At 40.1% G+C, this 24,100-nt stretch overlaps 1 protein-coding gene across 1 annotated transcript in view; it reads right to left on the bottom strand.

The window, feature by feature from the left end:
• Positions 1–12,490, bottom strand: part of LOC147237277 (cadherin-2-like) — a 121,794-nt gene extending 109,304 nt beyond the window's left edge. The window contains exon 1 of the mRNA XM_086146359.1: positions 12,311–12,490. Within this exon, the coding sequence (XP_086002485.1) occupies positions 12,311–12,352 (42 nt within the window). The 5' untranslated portion in view covers positions 12,353–12,490. The remainder of the gene's footprint in view (positions 1–12,310) is intronic.
• Between the last annotated feature and the right edge of the window lie 11,610 nt (positions 12,491–24,100).

Below are 24,100 nucleotides of genomic sequence, written 5' to 3' on the forward strand. Positions count from 1 at the left end.
GATTGGATAACTACAACTAGTGCTATCAGGGAGACAGGTAGGAGGGTACTTGGTATGTCATCTTGAAGGAAAGTAGATAAGGAGACTAATGAGGAAGTACAGGAGTATATACAGAGAAAGTGGTTAGCAGAAAAGAAGTGGGACACTGAGGGGACTGAAGAGAACAGACAGGAGTATAGGGAGATACAATTAAAGATAGAGGTAGCAAAGGCAAAACAATGGTTGTACGATGACCTGTTAGCTCCGTTGGACAGTAAGTTGGGAGAGAATGATCTTTACAGGTTCGCAAAACAGAGAGATAAAGATGGAAAAGCTGTACTGCTAATGAATGTGGAAAATGAAAGAGGGGTAATGGTAGAACAGGTGACTATTGTAGACCACAAAGTAGCAGAGATTAGTAAAAGTGAGGGGAGGAAAGCCTTGAAGAGGATGAAGAGTGGAAAGGCAGTTGGTTCTGATATTATACCTGTAGAGGTGTGGAAGTGTCTGGGAGAGGCAGTAGAGTGTCTGACTTGATTATTCAACAGGATCTTAGAGAGTGAGAAGATGCCCGAAGAATGGAGATGAAGTGTTATGGTGCCCATTTTTAAGAAAAAGGATTTTTCTAGGTCTACAAAAGTGCAATGCAGCTCCCTCTGGCCTTCTCTGTACTCCTCTATTACAATTCTCAAAGCAAATATTGCCTCTGCAGTAGTCTTTCAGAGGAACAGCACATGTTAGATGTTTTGGAGAGAAGGTCAGAGAAGTCATATTGAGATGGTTCGGTCATGTACTAACGTGGGATAGTGAATATATAGATAGATGGATGCTGGAATTGGAGCTGCCAGGCAGGAGGTCTTGAGGAAGACCAAAGAGAAGATTTATGGATGTTGCGAGATAGGATATGAAGGTAGTTGGTGTGAGAGAGGAGGATACAGAGAATAGGGTTAGGGTTGGAGACAGGTGATTCGCTGTGGTGACCCCTGAGGGGAAAAGCTGAAAGGAGATATATTAGAAGATATATTAAAACACAGTGGAAAGTTGTATGTATTATAAAGTATAATACACATTATATTACATCATATTAAATAGTGTATTACAAATGTGTGTGTGTGTGTGTGTGTGTGTGTGTGTGTGTATGTGTGTGTGTGTGTTTGTAAATACATATATGTATACATGTTTTTATTGTTTACACACAGATATGGATTACTATGTTTTTTTTTTTGTTTTTTGTTTTTTTCATTTTAGCTAACCCCAGGCCCAGTTAATTTACCTGCCTCTTCAAAAATATCACAAGTGGGCATCAGTGACCTATAACCCTCATATTATGTTAAGGGTCAATTTGACCCATTGGGTCAATGGGTAAAATGGGTCAAATTGACCCTTAACATAATATGAGGATTAAAAGTCAGCAAAATAATCAAACAAAATAATAATAAGGATAATAATAATAATTATTATATAAAATAAAAAATAACAAGATAAATCAGTGGGTAATACAGCCAAAAAGTAAATCAAAATATAATTGAAATATTCCAGGAATTTACAAATGCATATTAAAAAACTACAACTACTACAACAACAACAACAACAACAACAACAACAACAACAACAACAACAACAACAACAACAACAACAACAATAGTAATAATAATAATAATAATAATAATAATGAAATAACCAGCAGTCACTACGAAGATATTATATTGCCAAAACTAAGTAAAATACCGTAAAACGGCCTCAGGGGGGTACAGGCCAATATCTCCCTAAGCTAGCCTCATGGGAGCATAGGCCAGTGTCTCCGTGAGTTGGTCCCAAGCCCGAACAAATGCAGAGGGTTGAGTCAGGAAGGGTATCTGACATAAAACTTGTGGCAAACAATTGAGGTTATGAAGAAATGATGGGCAGGTGTAGTATCCAGGATAGGAATGCAGAGGGACAGATGTTTAGGACTTTGCGAAAAGGATGGAAATGGCTGTAGTGAAAACTTTTTTTTCAGAAAAGTCAGGAACATAGGGTAACCTACAAGAGCGAAGGTAGGAGCACGCAGATAGACTACATCTTGTATAGATGAGGTAATCTGAAAGGGATCAATTACTGCAAAGTAGCGGTAGGCGGGAGTGTAGCCAGACAACATAGGATGGTGGTTTGTAGGATGACTGATGACAAGAAAGATCGAGAGGACAAAGCCAGAGCAGAGGACAAAGTGGTGGAAGCTGAAAAGAGAGGAGTGTTGTATGGTTTTCAGAGGGGAGTTGAAAAAGGCTTGGGGTGGTCAGGGAGAGCTTCCAGATGATTGGGAAACTACAGCTAATCTGATCAGGGAGACAGGTAGGAGAGTACTTTGTATGTTGTCTGGAAGGAAAGTAGATAAGGAGACTTGGTGGTGGAATGAGGAAGTGCAGGAGTATATATAGAGAAAGCGGTTAGCAAAGAAGAAGTGGGACACTGAGGGGACTAAAGAGAACGGACAGGAGTTCAGGGACGTAGAGTGTAAGGTTAAAATAGAGTTAGCAAAGGCAAAACAAAGGGCGTATGCTCAGTTGGACAGTAAGGAGGGAGAGAATGATCTATACAGGTGAGTGAAACAGAGAGATAAAGATGGAAAGGATGTACAACAGGTCTGGTAGATTAAGGATACAAATGTATTGACAGATGCTAGAAAAGTGAATGAGGAAAATGAAAGAGAGGGAAGGGTGGAAGAGATGACTATTGTAGACCACAAAGTAGTAGAGTAGTAGAGTAGTAGAGTAAAATTGAGGTGAGGAAGGCATCCAGAAGAATGAAGAGTGGAAAGGTAGTTGGTCCTGATAATATTCCTGTGAAGGTGTGGTAGTGTCTATGAGAGGCAAAGGTAGAGTTTCTGGCTAGATTATTCAACAGGATGTGGGACAGTGAGAAGATGCCAGAGGAATGGAGAAGAAGTGTGATGGTGACCTTTTTCAAGAATAAGGGGGATCTCCAGAATTGCAGTAACTGTAGGGGGTTAAAGTTAATGAGCCATACAATGAAGTTATGGGAAAGAGTAGGTGAAACTAGACTGAGACCTGAAGTCAGCATTTGTGAGCTACATTATGGCTTCATTACCTGGAAAGAGTACTACAGATGCAATATTTGTTTTGAGAATGCTAATAGAGAAGTACAGAGAAGGCCAGAGGGAGCTGCATTGTGTTTTTGTAGATCTTGAAAAAGCATATGACAGGGTGCCAAGAGAGGAGCTCTAGTATTGTATGAGGAAGTCTGCAGTCGCAGAGAAGTATGTTAAACTTGAGCAGGACATGTATGCTAGCTGTGAGACAGTGGTAGGGTGTGCTGTAGGGGTAACAGAGAAGTTCAAGGTGGAGTTGGGATTCCATCAGGGATCAGCTCTGAGCCCCTTCTTGTTTGCAGGGGTAATGGATAAGGTGATTCATGAGGTTAGACAGGAATCTCCATGGACCATAATATTTGCATATAACATTGTTATCTGTAGTGAGAGCGGGGAACAGGTTGAGGAAAATCTTGAGAGGTGGATATATGCTCTGGAAAGGAGAGGCAAGACAGAATATATTTTTGTGAATGAGAGGAGAGATAGATGCTAGAATTGGAGCAGCCAGGTAGGAGGTCTAGACCACGGGTGTCAAACTCATTTTGGTCCAGGGACCGCATGCGGCCTAATTTGATGTCAAGGGGGCCGGACCAGTAAAATCATTACCTAGAAGTAACGCTAAGTCCAAATGTTTCCTTTGTTTTAGTGTAAAGGAGGTAAATTATACAAAATCTTTATATGGAAAGAACTGTTCCTCTAAAAACGTTGTAACATGAAATAATTACTTAGAAAAATGTTATGAGGAAACATTTTTAAGTTTTAATTTAATACATAATAATTTATCCTTTATCAATCCCTGTGGGGAAATTTGTTCCCCGCAATTAACCCATCACAGATGAACCATGAGCTGTATGCTGCCATCTACCAGCCCCGGGGGAGCAGTTAAGGGTTCAGTGTCTTGCTCAACAACACTTCGACACACTAGTAGGATGCCAGGAATCAAACCAGGAATCTTTAGTTCCAAAGATGATTACTCTACCGCCTGCGCCACACCCCGCCTCAATATACACAACATAACATCCACAAATACATACTGGAAATCCTTTTTTCTGAACAGTACCTGTAACATAGCTGATGAAAATGATTAGCAATAAATAACGCAAGGAAAAGTACATCCATACATCTATTTTCTATACGCGCTTTGTCCTACTCCAGCTGATTGCTATCTTCATCTTCCTCCTGCTCACTAAAACCATTAAAGGTGTCTTCTTCAGCATTGGACTTGAACAGCCTCAGAATTTCATTGGTCAAATGTGATGAGGCTAAATGTTTTGGTTACAGTAAGCTCGCGAGCCCCAAAATCCCATAAATTAGCCGCATCATTGTTTAAGCCGCAGTGTTCAAAGCATGTCAAAAAAGTAGCAGCTTAAAGCAGTCCAGAAATTATGGTAATAAGAAAATATTTGGGACAAAATTAAATAAATCAAGGAGCATACGGTCATAAAGAAATCCCCACCCAAAAAGAAAAAAAAAAAAAACACTCAGCACAAAACATGAGGGACACCTGCAAGAAACAACTGATCAGTTATGATAAAATGACATGGGCATACTGTTGAATGATGTGATTCTACAAATAAATTGAATCTTAAATATAGATGTAAAACTACTACCATTTCTGGCTCCAATACCAGTCAGCTAATGCTCCCGATACTGGGCCTGATTTCATATTTGCACAATGGCAGAGGAAATGCACATCTGATATGTCTTATATTGCTTGTACAATATTGAAATAGCAGGTCTAGCTCTGAGCTTTTCTCAGCATTTCAACGCTGAGGTTCTCGCTCAAAATATTGATTGGATGGAATGAGCTGGAGTATGTGACAAAAAGGTTTCTAGTTCAATCCTGCCGTACTGAGTGGGCTATTTCCATGCATGTCCTTTCTACGCCTGTGAGGATTCCCTGGCTTCATCTTGCAATCCAAAGCCATATGGTAGACTATTTTAAGATGCCCCTAGGTGTGAACATGAGAGTGAATTGATAAACATCTCCATCAGAATGTCTCAATTGATTGACATGAGACCTGCCCTTAGCTAAACATTATATAAGACACACGCTATGTTTCTGACTGCACTGAAATTAGTGATGATAAGCAGCAGTAGTCGAGCTAATTTATTATACTATTCTGTGGTTTCACTGCTTACATCAATTGGAGAGATACAGACTAAACTTTCAGGAACTAGGCCGATTTTTTTCGTGCTTTCAGACTGCATGGGAACCATGAACTGGGACCTCAGTTACTAAAAAAGACCCTTTAAGGCAGGGTCTTTTTTTTTTTTTTAACAGCTCCATGGGAACTACGATGTAGGTGCTTGTTGATCCGTGAGACTTACAGTATGAGCTGCACCCAATAATGGATACTTTTTGTAAACTGTTGTCCACCATTTTCAATGGTCAGGTCTTTTCTTGCAACTTGCAACATTAGAGTAGTAGTGACTTGTAGTACTTCTTGAGCACACAATCTTATGTATTCATGTCCTGTACCGTTAAGTGCAATATGGCCAAGTTGAACATTATCTTTTAGATTGCCTTTTAGCTGAAGTGCCATTCTTTTGATGAATACAGTGGTATATTGCTTTTACCAAATTTCTTTTAATGCCAGTTTGTATTAAGCTCTTTTTTGCCACCTTAAGCAATGTGGCAATGCAAATCATTGTTATTATTATCATTATGCTTCTGAGCAATGTCAATAACGGCATTTGTTGGAATGGACCTCCCAAGAGGCCCGGGATCTTCAGTCCTACGCGATGGAGGGATTTCCAGGGCTTGAAACTGAACATGCACATTTACACTCAAATTAATAAGGAGTTAGATAATGGCGAGGGCCATTATTCTCGGAAATATCTGTCCATAAGAAACTCTCACAATTTAATGTTGGAAAGACATTGGACAGCTGTAAAAAAAAAAGTGACCTCTTAAAAATTTCCAAGGTATTTTGAGAATAGAATTTAGTGAAAAATTTACAAGGCAACTGGGTGTTGCAACTAATTGGCAAAACAACATCATCATTAAAATTAAGTACTTGGAAGTCCACCTGCCAATGCCATGATCTTTATTCAACCTAAACATCAGCATTAAAACATTTTGACCACGTCTTTAGGATATTGAATATTTCTTCGGAATTTTGATGACATTGAAGGCATTCTTTCGAATGGGCCGATGAACAGGCCTAAGGCTGGGAGGGATTTCCAGAGCTCACAACTGAACAGAAATATGTTTGTAAATATTATAACAGTTAGCTAACAGCGAGGTCCCCCTGGAGGAGGGTAGTTCCTCCAACAGAATTTGAGTTGGCTGGTTCTTAGACCTGTTCTGTCTGAGAGTGGCTAATGATGCTCACATTATGCAACCTAATGCTAGAAAGATGTCTGTATTTCCCAACAAGCAATGTAAATTCTATATGTGCGATACATATCATAACAAAGCTTGACCCTAAACCTAATCTTGACCCTTATCCTAAACCCGTAAGAGATGCAGCTCTATAAATTCTACCGTACTTCTGATCAATGATTGTAAAGGCATTCGTTCGAATTGACGAAAAGGCCCAGGGCCTTCGGTTCAACCCCACAGAGCGATTTCCAAGAGATTTCAGCTGCACGTATACATTTCCAACCAAATTAGTGCAGAGATAGCCAATGGGAGGTTCCCCTGAAGGAGGGTAGTTACTAGAACAAAATTCAAGCTGGATCATTCTCAGACATGTTATGTCCAAATGCTAAAGACGCACACATCATGCAACATAATGTCTGAAAGACATCAGACAAATTGAAAAACGCTGCTTCATTAAAAAGTACAAGGTTGTTTGAGATTAAAATCTGCTGCCCCAAGTTTACCACTTGTGGAAGGAGCACAATTTCAACATAAAAATCAGATTGTCACAACCTCCATTTAACCTAAATATCAACATGGAAACAATTTGGACAGATGTTTAAGGAATGAAATTTTGCTTTGGAAAGTTTCACAACAGATAACACGTATGCAATACAGATATATTCCCCTGATTCATTATTTGACTCATACCATTGGTCCGGTGCGGTTGCAGTCACAAGCACATTATTAAGCCATCGCAACTTCAGCCCTATTGGTAACAGAACAAGTGTGTAACAATGTGATCCTGGATGCAGAGGGAAACTGCGCACACTTGGGCTTATTACATCTGGACAAGTCGGTCTCCCAGACCTCATCTGTTTTTTGATTGTCTTATCTCTTCCAGCCTGATTAGGCCATAAAAGAAGGTGCGTTCACACTGTCTTCACAGCTCCGTCAGTAATCAACCAGGCAGAGCGAGACAATATGCACTTGAAACTTCGTCTCGGGCGGCCGTTAATAACCTCAAGTACGATCAGACTCTCCTTTCAAATCACTGGCAGCCAGTAAAGTTTGTATCCATTATACCTGGTCATTATAGAGGAGGTGGTTTATTCCTGGAGGGAGAGCGGCTTCACATCCCGCCTTAGACTACATTCACCATTTGCTGTACAAGTTGAAAGTATTTCTTCAGGTATTGTTTCAGTTGTTTTTTTTTTTTTTTTTGTTACTTGAGTAACATTATTTTATAATTTTTTAAATAATATTTGTATATTTTTGTGTATTTTTGTATTTATGATAATTTGTATATTTTTTTCAAACAACTATTCATGTTCTTGTCTTTTTTTTTATAAAATCCTTCAAATTTAGTAAACTGGAATCTAAAAAAATTATAAGAACCAAAAAGTGCCATTAATTTACACAAGTTTATGATTTAAATTGTATTGTTTTTAAATGAAATTACAGGGTGGCCCAGTGGCCCAGCACGAAGGATCCTGGTTTAATTCCCACAAGGGGCCATTCTGTGTGGAGTTTGCATCTTCTTGCCGTGTCTGCATGGCTTTCCTCCAGGTTCTCTGGTTTCAATCCAAAGTCCAAAACCATGCAGAAGGTTAATTAAAATTCATTGGAAAAATTGCCCAGATGTGTGAATGAGAGTGAAGGGTTGTTTTTCTATAGGTGGCCCTGTAACCAACTGCCGACCAGTCCGAGGTGTACGCGGCCTCTCACCCAGTAATAGCTGTGATAGGCAACCTTGACTGCAGGATATGTGATAGGTCATGGGAGAATGAATGAAATTATATTTTTGAAGTTTGAGTTGTTGAAAGCATTTCTACACAGTGACAACCCAAAGGACAGTGAAGTGCACAATGAACATGTTGTGTAAATTCAACATGTTCAACTAACTGTCATTTACAATGAATAAATGCATTTTTTCAAAAAGAACATGTCAATTTTTGTGGGATCAATAACAAAAAAAAGCCAAGTTTGTGTCTGTGTATGAACCATAACACCCTTGAAAACAAGGGCCTCAACTCAAGAAAACCGAACAGTCCAAGGCCAATATCTATGTTCTGTGTCTGCTCGCGGGATGGGGATAGGTGGAGGTTAGGGGGGCAAGAGGCAGGTGTTTAACCTGGACCGGTCTCCCATTAACTACAGGGACCAGACATCGAGACGTCCAACCATTCATGCTTCAGAAACCCCCCTACCCCCGCAACAGACAATTTACAAACTCCAGGTTCTTTTTTTGTGGTTTTTGATTTTATGTGAAGAATCACTTTGGCAATACTTTCCCTCTATAATTAGCAAAACATATGAGGTTGTGCTGCCGGAATATCTCCCTCCTGAGATAAGGAGACTTCGGAGAGGGAAAAAAAAACCCACAAGATCCTTAATTGACAAACGAAATTAATGCTCGCATTAATATATACAGATTTGTCCACAGCATGTTGACCCAGCGTCAGGATGAACCAGGATCCTTTGGCCCATGCTGTGGTTCAACTTATTCTACTATTCTACATGAACAGTCAGCACGACAAAGTCTTATTGGTGTTTGGGGGTGAGGGACGTGGAGTGCTGCCCTTTCTTTTTCCTTTTTTTTTTTTAAAAAGGCGGACGTTTATTTAAGGATTCAACCTTTGACCTTTTGAAACACAGTACTGATTCACCCTCACGGCCGGGTTCATGTTTTCTTAATCTTTTCAGTGAAATACCACTTTTGGTGCCTCGCAAACATTTTACACCGAAAATGCATGAGTGCAATTCAGATAAGCGTTATTGCCACTGTGCACATTTTAGCAACTATATTAGCTTGTGCATTCTCTCAATATACCAGTTAAAATGTTTAACTATATATTATTGCATACAGTAGGGTGGCTTATGTAAACCGCTGTAAAAAAAGTCATTTGGAAAGCGTGATACCCAAAAAAAAAAAAAAAAAAAAAGAGGAAATTATCGTATAATTTATTCTTCATCTGGCCTGTTTTTCCAGTACACTGGGCCAATATCGGATGACTTTTTGGGGTGAGAGGCAGGGTTTAACCGGGTAACCTAGTGAGGTGTCCATCACACGTAACTAGAGACAAGTAAAACATTGTCCGTCTCATTCACAGCTATGGCCAATTTAAAATCTTTATAAAAATGAAAAGGTTTTTTTTTTTTATTTTTTGACCATTTAATTGTATTTACTGTCAATTTTCTAGAAAAAAAATCTAAATTAAAAAAAAAAAAAAATGAATGATAAATTCAAAAGTGAGATTGCTGTCACGCCACTAAGAGAACGCCCTTATAGAGATTTTCACAAAGATTATAATAAAGTCTCTTTTTGATGAGGGCCCTGTGGCAATTAGCTCTGGATGACAAGAGGCTAATGAGCTTGCAAACTTATTTCACAAAAGCTTCTTTTTATAATTTCAACCATTTTATACACATAACTTATGAAAAATATTAAAATTCAGTGTCTCTCTTTTCATCTAGGTGGTTTCAGATCTGCATGGCGACAGCTTTTTTTCCACTTGTTCAAACACAAAAAAAATCTCACAATTCTAACCAATAGAGGAAAGAAAATAAAGAGGCTTGGAATTGACTGCTATGCTAATTTATTAGCGTATTCATATTATGTTGGTACAAAACATATACTTTTGCATCAAATTTCATGCAGATTTTTTCATAATCCGCAGCTATTCCACATGATTTCTCACTTGTTTAAGTGTTATGATTTTTTTCAAACTTACTTGTCAAATCCTGCTGTTATCTTTTACAAATTTTGAGAACATTTCTTTCCACATTCTACATGGTAATATTGTTTCATTTTTCTTTTTTTAATTAGAGGTAAATATTCCCCGTATTTCTGTTTCTTCCCCCATACATGGTTTTGTCTTTTATTGATAGTGTGGCTTGTAAAATAAAATAAATTTAAATTACACAAGAGTTAAGTTTGTAATTCCCTTCCCTTTTTTCCCTGCCACAGAGTGTGCATATGTAAATTCCTTGCAAAATTCCAGTTCATTCCAAAGTGTAAGCACTGCCACCCTGAGAGCCAATCAGCAACAGTCAGTCAACCAAATAAGTCCAGGTAGGTCACATGTCCCTGAACAGGGCGATAGCTGCCTCTTCTGACTTTTTCTCAACACTCCCAGACTCAGGAGAGCAATAGGTCTTGTCTGTACAGGTTCAGGGAAAAAAGTCTCACTGTATCATTCCATTATTCCAGTCATAATACTGTGATATTACACTTTTTTTTAATTACTACTATAACAATATAACAGTTATAATAGGCAAAAAAAACAACAACTGTAATATAAATAATGTTTTCTCCACCCCAAAACTCACACATGTCCGGTATGGTGTATAACAACACCGGAAATTAGAAGTCATTTATTTGTTACAGGATAGACAACACAACAGGATATATGACTATTGCAAAGTAGAACTGTCGTGAATAGATATCGGGATATATTTCATGAACTAGTATATTCTGAGTACATCTCATGGGGCACACTGTCTTTTCACAGTGACGTCACAATGCTTCATTTCTACTTTCTGAAAAAGTTTGCTTTTTCCAAATCAGTCACTGATTAACCTGGTTTTTACTATCATGAAAGCAGATCTGGAAGCAATAAGGGGTCGGAGGGGCTAGTTGTTGTCACATTATGTTAAAAAAAGTACTGAACATGCCACTTGTCCACGAAATGAGTGGGCTACAAACTTCGTTCCGGTGTTAGCCATTAGCCGCTTGAACAGCAACCATCATTTAATCTTGCTGTTTTTTCAAGGCTTTCAAAGGTTACTGAAAGAGCAAATTGGAGTGTTAAAACAGGATCTCACAAAAGGAGAAAGAGCCGCTTCGCTCTACATTTGACTGCCTTTTCGACTCGGGTCTATCACATGATCTGCACAGAATGCAATTCAAGTATCTGCCACTAGGGATATCATTGGCATCGGGGTCAGGTGACATCCTTGACGGCCCTGATCTCAACAACCAGGTCAAGGCTACAAAATTCCAAAAAAAGAACTAAAAATGAATGTTTGAGCTGAACACCCGCAAGCTACTGTTGAAATTAGTACAAAGAAACCCATCCCTTATTCCTACATGTTTAGGTGGCTATCCAACACTGGATAAATTCATATTCATCTAAGACTTCACTATTCCTATTTCTATTGCGTTTTATAACTCCTAAAGAGGCAAGAAAGGGCTGAAGAGACAGTTAGTGTCCTCTTCCCCCCTTGTTCAGAGGACTGACCTTTAACCCCGGTAACAAATGATTATCTTCAAACTTGTACCATCCCCTGGTAAAAGGGGGCCTGTTCCCATTGTACAAATCATCCAATAATGTGATATGAGACCCTGTTAAAAAAAAGCCGTCCTCCCACCCATTTGAACGTTTAGGGATCGTCCACCTCTCTCGGGTAGGTGCACGACCCGGTAACGCGTCTAGAATCCCTGCGTCCCACCCCTGCTGTGAGAGGAAAAACAAGACGGGGGACGGGAGGCTTTGTCCGGGGATCACAACGCGTGGACAGTGCGGGAGACTGGGCAGGTGGAGCGTGTGCGCAGAGGATGAGAAGGAGCGCGTATGTGCGCGCGCTTCCGCGCCCGGCACACTATCTTTCTTTGTATGTGTTTATTTAATAATGTATCTATTTGTATTTGTTTTTCCCCGTGAAACTCCGCGACCGCGCTTAGACATGGGTCAATATCGGAGCCGGTGCAGGTCGGTAGCCGGACGCTCGCCTCCCTTCACACACGAACCGATTAGGGATAAAAATAATAATTATAAACAGATAAAAAATAGACAATATATATTTTTAAAAGCATACAAGAGTCGCAACAGTTCACAATAGTCTCTTCCCCAGCCTTCACGCAGCATCCGGTTTTCTAATCCCTCGGATGTAAAAAAAAAAAAAAAAAAAAAAAAAAAAAAATCATGTTTTACCTGCAGGGCCGCCATCAGGATCCAAATCCCCAAATAATGCATATCGATGAATTATGACTTCCTGCTCCAGTATCAATAAACAGCTCTCCGCGCAGCGCCGGACAGTCCGCGTTGAATAACCGGTAAACCCCGGCGGCATAAGGCAGCCTTCCTGCCTCCACCAGCACCTCCTCCGTGTCTGTGCTCTGCCTCGGTCTGCTCGGCTCAGCGAAAGCTCCAGCACCTCCCCGCTCTGCTTCTCTGCTGCCCTCTACCGTCCACCGATTGCATCGAAGCACACCCCCAAGCGGCGAAATCTGGCAGTTCTTGTTTGACTGAACGCTCAGGCACAAAAAAAATTAAACAGAGGGAATCATAAATAACATTTTTTTTTCCATCACTTGTTGTAATTTTGCATGGGAGAATTGTTTGCTAATTTATTTTTTTATTTTTTTACTCAGTGCTACCCACTCAAAAAACACATTTACTGTTACTTATATATTTGTTTCTGTGAATCATAAAACTAATTCCAAGATTATGTGGCGAGTCATTAAAAAAGGAAAAAAGGAAAAAAGCAATACTGATAGGTGAAAACATAGAGCCAAAATCATTATACAAACACAACCTGAAAACCACATGTTGAAAATATATAAACGAAGGAAAATGGGGGAAATTTGAATTAATCAAGAGAACTAACCTTCACAGCAGCAACTTTCGAATATTCATCAGTACACGGTCTGGACCGTTGTCCTTAGCCAAGCAAAATTCTGCTAGAAAGTACCTGAAATCCAGAAAATCCAGAGAAAAACACTGAAAAACGACATGGAATTGCCAGAATGATTACATAGATGGTCTAAAATCTGGTAAATACCCTGAAAAAAATACTCTGGATTTCAAATATAATTGTTCTTTTTCCAAAAATTCAATTTCAGAAAAAAGCGTGAGAAGTAACCCATGCCTATGTTCCTTATCTGATAAACTCTATATTCATGCATGCCAATTATTGTAAAACACACAACATAATAATGTACTCTTTATTTAATTAGACTTTTACAGAACTGTCATTACCTGAGGCTTTAATTTTGCATTATTTGTACTTTGTACGAGAGTGTAATTGTACAATGAAATGCAAATCACATACACCTTCAGTAAAGTATTCAGATTTTATTCTAAATGAATTACAAAAGCATTATGCTATGTAGTGGGCTGCGTGGCATAATGAAATGAGTGTAACTAGGTTATGATGGTTCTTTCAGTTCAGTGATGATTGCCAAAGAGCAGACTGCATCTCTAGAATGGGCTCTTAAGGGTTAAAAATGGGGTAAGGGGAGTAAAAACAACTCGGATCCATTGCCAAAGTCATCAGCAGCGTTAAGACCATTGATTGTGCGCCAATGAAATATACTTTAATGTGACATTTCATTCACACAGACAGATGCTTCGGTCTTGTACAGAGGAGGGATAGTGAATATATTGGTAGACGAATGCTGGAATTGGAGCTGCCAGGCAGGAGGTGTAGAGGAAGACCGAAGAGGAGATTGATGTATGTAGATGGATGTAATGAGAGAGGATATGGAGGGAGTTGATGTGAGAGGGGAATACAGAGATTAGGGTTAGATGGAGAGGGTTGATTCGCTGTGACGACCCCTGAAGGGAAAAGCCGAAAGGAGAAGAAAAAGAGGCAGAGTGACATTTCATTCACACTGGACTATATGCTTTCAAGAATATGACTCCACAATGTTTAAATTTAAAAGAAATGCAATTTAATTCATTTATTTAATTGGAATGTTTTTGTTTTTATTCATGTTTTTATTTTTTCATATTTCGGGGGGAAGATGGACTTCTTTTCCATTGAGGTGTGAGTGGCAAATGTGAAATATCTAGCAGACTTGCATTTTATCAATTATTTAAGGTTTTCTCAGAGAGACACCTTGTTTCTCCTAATATGACAACCCATTTTGATACACAGATGCGTCAGCAACATGCTGAGTCACACGCCATGTTCTCCGATGGAGTGTAACACTGAAAAAATTATGCTGATCTACCCCCCCTCCACTTCTAGCTACAGTTTTCAGCATTTGGCCATTGCTCACAAACCTGCTGACCAGCACCCGCTGACTGACATAAGCAAACCTTTTTTTCTTTTTTCTTTTTTTTTCCAAAAAAGAGGAACAGGAACTTCAGGTTCATATAAAACTGCCAACATTTCACTAAACACATCCATATTTCGAATGACAATATAAGGTTGGCATCCATTTCGGAAGGCCTCACAATATAAGAAGCATCAAGGTAACGGCCTCTTCATACTCCACAGGAATGGAGAAAGGTATTATTTTTTTAGAATGGCTAGAACAAGAACAAAGTTTAGTTGTGCCCGTGACATTTCATATGTCACAAGAATCTTAAGTGTACGTAATGGTAAATTTGACAGACAACAACTACGCAGCAAGAGACAGGGATTATAAATGTAACTACAACACCTTATATGATGCACTTTTAATAACTATTTAACAATGATCACACCAGTATCAACTCACCAAAATGCAGAATTAGTGGGAGCCCTGAGCTTTTTTCCCTGCAACTAGATGGTCCCATCCAGCAGTGGGGGTAAATGGAAACATTGAGAAGTGTGTTTCTTCAGTCCTTTCTACTCCAGGATCTTGTTCTGGCCCCCAACAATTACCTCTGTTCTTTATGGTGGCACTCTGAGAACCTTCTGGCGTCTCATTCTTGGCTTTCTCCCTTTTCAAATAAGCTCTCTAGCGACATTTGTTTGCCAGCCAGGTTAGCAAGGGTTAACTCACTGACTTGCATGGAAAAAACCCTACTGCTGGTTCAAGGGCATAAGTGAGGTGCAAGTGGAAGTGGCAGTTTTTCAAAATAAAACACCTGGAAGACGAATGAAAAGACACTTTTCACCAACTTTATTCTTTCTTCTGGCCCAATACCAATTGGTCTGTGGGCCAGTGGTTGGATACCTCTGCTCTAAACCACTAATCACTGCACAACCTTCTGCAGCACCCTCTAACCATGCCCACTTCACATTGCTGATAAATCAACTGACAAACACAACTGTTGAGAGCATTCCAGATAAGAAGTAATCCCGGTTTAACATTGGCAGTATTTCCAACAAATGCGAGCCACCTGTGTGATGTGTGACATATATTACGAAAACAGGATACAGGAAAAAATTACTTGTGATAAGAATGTTGAAGAGTTCAACAATAACGATTTCTCCTAAAACCCTTACACAATCAGTGAAAAAGAAGACTTGTTCACCTCTCCCGATTCATTTTGGTGTGATAACATTTCCAAAGTTTAGAGGCAAAGTTTAGCCATTGCCTGTCCTAGTTTAGCGGGTGGAAAAGACTCCCAACAAAAGAAAAAAAAGAAAAATAATGATTTAGAATAAAAGTATATGTAGAATAAATCTCAGTATGTTGAGAATTCAGTGACCTCATAGGAGGATTTAAGGTCACGAGATGGAAGAGAATTCGGTATCACTTGTCAGTGACCGAAAAAAAACATAAAATTTTCTTTTCCCAATGTCATGGTAATGTGGTAATGATAGCTTTCATTGATACAAAGAAATTAATTCCTTGCCAGGAAGTTTTTCGGACTTCTTTGATTGGCTACACTGTCTGCTACACTGGTATTAGTAGTAAGAATTAGTAGTAAGAAAAAATTTGTGACTGTCCCACCCAACCCTCATCCCACTCTGTCTCTCTCACACTGTTGCTTTTGTTCTCTCTGTTCATCTGTCTCTCTTTTTACCCCAACCGCTCAAGTCAGAAGGCTGCCCGGATTGAGCTTGGATCTGTCCTCTGTTGCTGCCATGTTAAAGATAAGATAAACTTACTGCTCCCCATAGGGGGAATTCCTTTGTCACATCAGCAGAACAGTTTTTAGTGTCAAATATGAATACAAATATAAGTACAGAGACAATTAGAAGACAATATGAAAATAGCAAAAGACATCCACAAATAAATAGACAGCAGAAAGAAGAAGAAGAAGAACAACATCAAGAATAAGAATGGACAACAGAATGGAAAAATATCAGAAATAGATAACCACAACAAAATGACAGAGTGGCAATAGCAGTGACAAGAATAAAATAAATGAAAAAAAAAAAAATGGATGCGAGTGGTCTGAGACTGACAAGGATAAAAAAAAACAGAGTCAGGGCAGGACACATGAATGGGTGAGGCAGTAAATGGGGTGAGATAGTGAGGTTGTGGTAGCGCAGATGCACCTCCGACTGGTCTGAGTTGTGTGCCGTCCAGACTACTGTTATATAGTCTGATGGCTGTGGGCACAAAAGAGGGTCTGAAGTGGTCAGTTCTTCACCGAGATGGGATGAACTCTTGGCTGAAACAGCTGCCTGTCAGCCACAGCTTGTTATGCAGGAGGTGGGAAGGATTGTCCAAGTGAGTCCCAGTCCCAATGTCCTTCACCCTCCTCACTGCCCCCGAGATGGTCCAGGTTCAGTCCCACCACCAAGTGGGCTTTCCTCACTAGCTTGTTGAGCCTATTGACCTCACCAGTCTTGGCATCGCCCCACCAGCACACTATAGTGAAGAAGAGTGCGCTGGCTACCATAGACTGGTAGAAGCTCTTGACGAGCCTGCTACAGATGGCAAATGACTTCAGTCACATCAGGAAGAACATCCTGCTCTGACCCTTCCTGTCAAGTGCATCAGTGTTGTGTGTCCTGTCCAGTTTATTGTTGATGTAGACCCCAAGATACTTCGATGAGTCCACTATCTCCACCTCTTCACCTTGGATGGTGATTGGTACCTGTCTCCTCCAATCCCTCCGGAAGTACCTTGGGGTACTCCTGTGCTGCACGCCATGGCCTTGGAAACACAGCCATCCACCCTGACATACTGCTGCTGTCCTGTGAGGTAGTCCAGGATCCAGGCAGTGATGTCAGGGTCAAGTTGCGTACTCAGGAGCTTGTCCTTGAGGAAGGTGGGTTGGACGCTGTTGATGGCACTTGAGAAGCCAGAGAAGGTGACTCTTTCTGTACCCTCAAGATGGGACAGTGAGGAAGATGATTACATCCTCAGATCTTACTGTGGTGTCAAACCTATTGAAGAAAAGGTTTAGCTCCACAGCACATTTAGGGCCAGCAAATTTAGCTCAAGGCATGGTTTTCCCACAGCCTGTCATCCCTATAGATGGCCCTGAGTGTCTTGTGGTACTTCGTCATGAAAACTCTCTTCTTCCTGTTGAGAAGACCTATGACGTTTACTTAATCCATGGCTTGTTGTTATTGAAACAATGGACCTTTTTAGATGGGACTATGTTGTCCTCACAGATTTTGATGTTGTCTGTTATGCAACAAGAAGGCCCTCGATGTTGTCACCGAAGTTCTTTTCAAAAAGCCTCCAGTTAGTGACATTAAATCCTTTCTGCAATGCCTCCTCTGTGGCTTTGGACCAAATCTTTACAGACCTGGTGCTGGCTGCCTGCTGCTTCACCATTGGTGTGTAGGTGGTCTCCAGGAGTTCCAGGTTAAGGTCTGAGTTGCCCAGGGGGAAGAGAGGGGAATTGTTGTATGCATCCTTCATATTTGCATAGAGGAGGTCCAGGGTTTTATTCCCACAATCTATGCATTGGATGAAAGTTTGGAGAACGGGAGTAAGGGGGCATGGTTGAAGTTCCCTGCTGACCAGGATGAGAGCACTTGGGTGACATGTCTGCAGGTCCGCGGTCACCGAGTGGATGACGTCACTGGTGCTGGCTGGGGCCACAGAAGGAGGAACATAGACGAGCACCAGGATGGAGGCCAGTTAACGGCAAGTCTTTCATTGCTGCTGCCACGAATTACTTGTTCACGGAGGGAATACTGGGTTTCTGTTGATACAGATCCAGACCTGCTATATGTGTAAATTGTAATGTGTCAATGCTGTTGTGATTTAGTGCTGTATAAATAAATATCTGAGATGACTTGAATCGACTTTTATGTAAGTCAAATTCAAATTCCCCCAATCCATGTGTGGAATTGATGAATATCAGTATACCAGTAAATGTGTCACTCATTTTTACCCAAATGACATGCACTCAAACTGTTTTGTTGTTTTTCATATTTTTCTAAATTTTTAATATTTTTCGGAAAGTGGAAATGGGACTTTTTGGCCTCGTGCCAGTTTTGTGTTTATCCTGCCACATTCCATGGGAATTATGACCCTTGCCCTTTTGACACCATCATTGCCAAGCTTTCAAGGTATTACCCCCCCCCCTTCCTTTCCCTGATTCCTTACATTGCTGTGTATTTTGATCAAAGGAACAAAATGTCTTTCTTTGTATACCTGTTTCATAATATCAGCGGCCTTTCCTCTTACACTGGATGTCCCTTGCAACCTAATTTCAAGTTTGAGTAAAATCCAATAATTGCAGTGAGCAAAAATAATTTTTGGGCGGTCAGTTTAAATCATGTAATCTGTGCAATTTCATGGAAATATGTTATTTTTTATTATTTTAATTATTAATTATGTTTTTCTTTTTAATTTTACATCAATCTGAGTATATGCCAGAGAGCTTGTTGATAAAACCTTTGTGGTGCCGTTGTCAATTTAATAAGCCATTTTATTCATTTTTGTATTTTAAATCACTCCATTCAAAGCTTTTTGTTCCTTGGTGCTCCAAAATAATGACAGGTTGCTCCCCAAGTCATCAGCTGTGGGAAAATAATGGCAAGAGATGGCGGCCTCTGCATCATTTTAAATACGCATTTTCTGTAGGAACTGGTTTGGGGAGGGTTGTTGATTCTGAAGTATAAAGTGTTGCATTTTGCAGCAGTCATTTAATGCCACCCCTTTCGCTTTATAGCGTTTTCACATTCCGGGGGATGGTGGCAGATAATTATAGTGAAAGGCAAGAGTCTGGAACCGAGAGTAGGAACTTTGAAACTTTGATACTGGGACTATGACAGGAAAAGGTAGAGAGTTGATCAACATGATGCAGAGAAGAAAACTGGATATACTGTATGTCCAGTAGACCAGGTGGAAAGGTAGTAAGGCCAGAATGTTAGGAGCAGGCTTTAAGTTTTACTATCATGGTACTAACAGAGAAATGCAGTAGGAGTTATCCTGAAGGAGGAGTTCATTAGGAACGTTCTAGAGGTGAAAATAATGTCAGATAGACTGATAGACTCAACTCTGGGTGGTCACGGAGAGCTTCCAGATGATTGGAAAACAACAGGTAGTGTTATCAAGAAGACAGGTAGGAGAATAGATTACTGCGTCATCTGGAAGGAAAGTAGACAAGGAGACTTGGTGGTGGAATGAGGAAGTGCAGGACTATATACAGAGAAAGTGGTTCGCAAAGTAGAAATGGGACACTGAGAGGACTGAAGAGAAAAGACAGGAGTAGAGGGAGATACAAGATGACCTGTATGCTTGGTTGGACAGTAAGGAGGGAGAGCATGATCTATACAGGTTGGCAAAACAGAGAAATAATGATGGAAAGGATGTACAACAGGTCCAGTTGATTAAGGATAGAGTGGGAAAAGTATTGACGGATGCTAGATGAGAAATGGGAAGATGGAAAGAGTGCTTTGAAGAGCTGATAAATGTCGAAAATGAAAGAGCGGCATGGGTAGATAATGACTATTGTAGACCACAAAATAGCAGAGATTAGTAGAAGTGAAGTGAGGAAGGCATTGAAGAGGATGAAGAGTGAAAAGGCAGTTGGTCCTGATGATATACTGCACCTGTGGAGTTGTGGAAATGTCTAGGAGAGGCAGCGGTAGATTTTCTGACTAGATTATTCAACAGGATCTTAGTGAGTGAGAAGATGCCTGAAGAATGGAGACGCAGTGTGATGGTGCCTATTTTTAAGAATAGAGGGGATGTGCAGAATTGCGGCAACTATAGAGGGATAAAGTTGATGAGCCATACAATGAAGTTATGGGAGAGAGTAGTGGAAAATAGACTGAGAGCAGAGGTCAGCATTTGTGAACAGCAGTATGGCTTCATGCCTAGAAAGAGTACTACAGATGCAGTATTTGCATTGAGAATACTGATAGAGAAGTACAGAGAAGGCCAGAGGGAGCTGCATTGTGTTTTTGTAGATCTTGAAAAAGCATATGACAGGGTGCCAAGAGAGGAGCTCTGGTATTGTATGAGGAAGTCTGGAGTCGCAGAGAAGTATGTTAAACTGGTGCAGGACATGTATGCTAGCTGTGAGACAGTGGTACGGTGTGCTGTAGGGGTAACAGAGAAGTTCAAGGTGGAGTTGGGACTCCATCAGGGATCAGCTCTGATCCCCTTCTTGTTTGCAGTGGTGATGGACAGGCTGACAGATGAGGTTAGACAGGAATATCCATGGACCATGATGTTTGCAGACAGCATTGTGATCTGTAGTGAGAGCAGTGAACAGGTTGTGGAAAAGAAAGAGAGGCGGAGGTATGCTCTGGAAGGGAGAGAAATGAAGATCAGTCATGGCATGACATAATATATGTGTATGTGGAAACGGTAAGGCTTCAGGGAGTGAAGATCAAGAAGTTGGAGGATTTCAAGAAACATATTGTCGGCACTATAAGGCGCACCTAAAAGCCTTTAACCCTTGTGCGATCTTAACATTCTGTTTACTCCCCGTGTCCTACAGGTCAAAAATGACCCGCACTACCAAAGCCCCAAAATAAAGCGGCTTAATTGAATTTTAAATCCGTAATCTATTTAGTTTGATGAAACACCCTGTTATTTATCAATTTAACTCAATTTAATCAATTTTTTTATCATGTATTTATTGTTACACATTAAAAAAAAGAGGATCACCAGCGAACATGATTCCACCTTTTTTTTTTTTTTTTTTTTACCGAAAACACACTGTCATACCAGTTTTTTTTTACACAGTTAAGGTTTATTATTGCTATTATATAAATTTGAAGTAATTATCTCTGAATTAATTATATAGAAAGGGAATAAAAAACAGTCAATAATCTGGAACATTTTTGTCAACAGTTTTTTCTTTTATATTTTTTAGGAAGTGAATTATAAAAAAAAAAAAAACACTTCTCTCATAACACAACAAAACAACAAAATGTTGCTTGACTTTGTGAACTATTTTCAACATCAACTCTATTTAGCACATGTAGGACAGTATGTGTGAACGTGAGAATGTTCAGTGAGACATTGGGGATCTGAACTAAGGGTATGAATTTCACGCACTGGAAAATATGGGATATTTTCATGATCTGATCTTGGGCTCAAAACACCACATATCAAAATATTGAATGCAATTAGAAAAAAAAAAAAAAGTTTAACAGGACAGACAGAGGGTGTAGAATCAGAGCAGAAGAATCCACAGATAAATCTTGAAATGAAATATAAAAAAAATTGTCAAAAAAAAAGGAAAAAAATTAAAGCGCTATAATGTGTGAAATGCAAGTAATAGAAAAATAAATAAAAAACAAATGTATATTTATATGTGTATATATATTGAAATGAAGGGTGAAATTCAAGTGATAAAACATACAAAAAAAATCCACTATATACTTACATATGTTTGTGCATGTTTATGTGTGTGTGTGTGTGTGTGTGTGTGTGTGTGTCTGTCTGTAGGTGTGTGTGTGTATATGTGTATTAGAGAGAGTTTGTGTGTGGCCTTTGAACTTTTTCTGGTGTTTAAATGCTTTTATCATTCACGGGTCAAAAATGACCCATAAGACAATCTTTGTACCCTAGTAGTGTACAGCCCATACGGAAACATAAACAAAAAAAAGTATCACTTTTTCTAATGATGGGGTCCCTTTAGGAAAAGTCATAAAATTTCAAGTTGGAAAAAGATAGGTTGAGATGTTTTTTTTACAGCGAAACATGGTAGTGGGTCACTTTTGACCCGCAAGACAACACAAGGGTTAATGGAAGGAAGGAATGGAGGAAGCTCTAGAGAGTTGGAGGTATGCGCTGGAAAGGAATAGAAAGAAGATTAGTCGCAGCAAGACAGAGTAGATGTGTGTGAATGAGATAACTCAGGTGGAATGGTGAAGCTACAGGGAGTGGAGATCAGGAAGTTGGAGGATTTCAGGTACTTGGGGTCAACAAAGGTGGAAAAGAGGTGAACAGACGGGTTGAAACAGGTTGGAACGGGTGGAGAAAAGTGTCAGGGGTACTATGTGATAGAAGACTATCAGCCAGAATGAAAGGAAAGGTGTACAAGACAGTGTTGAGACCAGCGATGCTGTATGGACTAGAAACAGTTACAATGACCAAAAGTCCGGTCATGAAGGTTTGGTCATGTATCGAGGGGGGATAGTTAATATATTAGTAGACGGATGCTGGAATTGGAGCTGCCAGGCAGGAAGAGATGATTTATGGATGTAGTGAGAGACGATACGAAGGCGGTTTGTGTGAGAGAGGAGGATACAGAGAATAGGGTTAGATGGAGAAAGTTGATTCATTGTGGTGACCCCTGAAGGGAAAAGCCGAAAGGAGAAGAAGAAGAAGAATTCCTGAAAGTAACGAGTTCTGGCACTCAATGGGCTTTGGACACAACACCCATGTTCAAATCTTGGGTAAAGGACAAATGTGAGGAAGCCCTACAAATAGTGATTTTAGCCTATAAAAAAAAAGGTGTCAGGATTGAATCCAGGAAAAAAAATCTTGTCCGTGTGCATTGATATAAACTCTGTGAAGTCAGCATCAGTAGATGTACCTGGGTTCATGTGTGTGTGTGCATGCATAAGTGATACAAGCTTTCAGCCTGGTTGCTAAGTGGGGTCACCTCCATCCTCCGCTTCTCTCCCCGCTTTTATCATCCACCCCTCCCTCTATCCTCTGCTGGTATTTCATATTGCCCATCAGTTCTCCCCTCCCTACCATTGCTCTGTTTACTCTTTATCTCAAACATCCTCCTCCACTTCCCATCTCTCCGGTCCTTCCCATTTCCCAGCCTTCACTCTCTGAGAGCCCTTTTTTTTCTTCTTGACTGTTTCATTTACCCTCAGGCGTCTTTTTCTTCACCCAACGACATCTATTTCCTCTCATGCGGTGCATGCATGTGCCCTTGTTTTTATATCCCTTGTCTATATCTCCACTTGCTCTCCAACGCTCCCTCACACAGTGTGCACCCTCAGCCACACCCTTTGCCATGCCGCTTCAATGCAATATGTATGGACTCCAGCTCTCAGAACCCTTGACCTGCTGCAGGTCATAAAGACTGAGATTTTTGACTCTTCTGACAACGTGTGAACGTAGCATGTGCAACAAAGTCTTTCATTGGAGGAAAAACTATATAATAATTCAGTCCTACTCATTGAAGTGTAGGTGGGGAGGAGCACTTGTGATCAAACTATAATTAAATATTCAAACGTTGCATACTGTGAAAGAAGGCACACACAAGAGCTGGTCCTCCCCAATATGGCGCCCTTAGCATAATTTTATATGTTGCCCCCCTCCATCAGCAATTTACATACATTTTCAAGAGAAATTGAATAGCACACACACGCGCACACACACACACACACACACACACACACACACACACACACACACACCTGATTTGAACGTCATAACTCCAAACCGTTTCACTGTGCAATAATCTCAATTTAAACACCACATCTTTCTGTAGACCAGGGGTGGGCAAACCTTTGGCCCGTGGGCCACAACAGGTACTAAAATTGGTGAATATAATTATTTAAGTACAGAGTATATTTAACACAATATATGTTGGTGCACTTTACACAACTGCATAAACCCTTATGGTACACTACAACAGAGTACATTTTTGGTACCTTACCTTACTCTGATGACTCAGTCGGTGGCATAGTCCGAACAGTAGCTAACAGTTGCCGGTCTCAAGCTT

This window comes from Fistularia commersonii, chromosome 1 (assembly GCF_037954325.1).
Source record: "Fistularia commersonii isolate RoL2024-O1a breed Wild chromosome 1, RoL_Fcom_v1.0, whole genome shotgun sequence".
Classification (NCBI taxonomy): domain Eukaryota; kingdom Metazoa; phylum Chordata; class Actinopteri; order Syngnathiformes; family Fistulariidae; genus Fistularia; species Fistularia commersonii.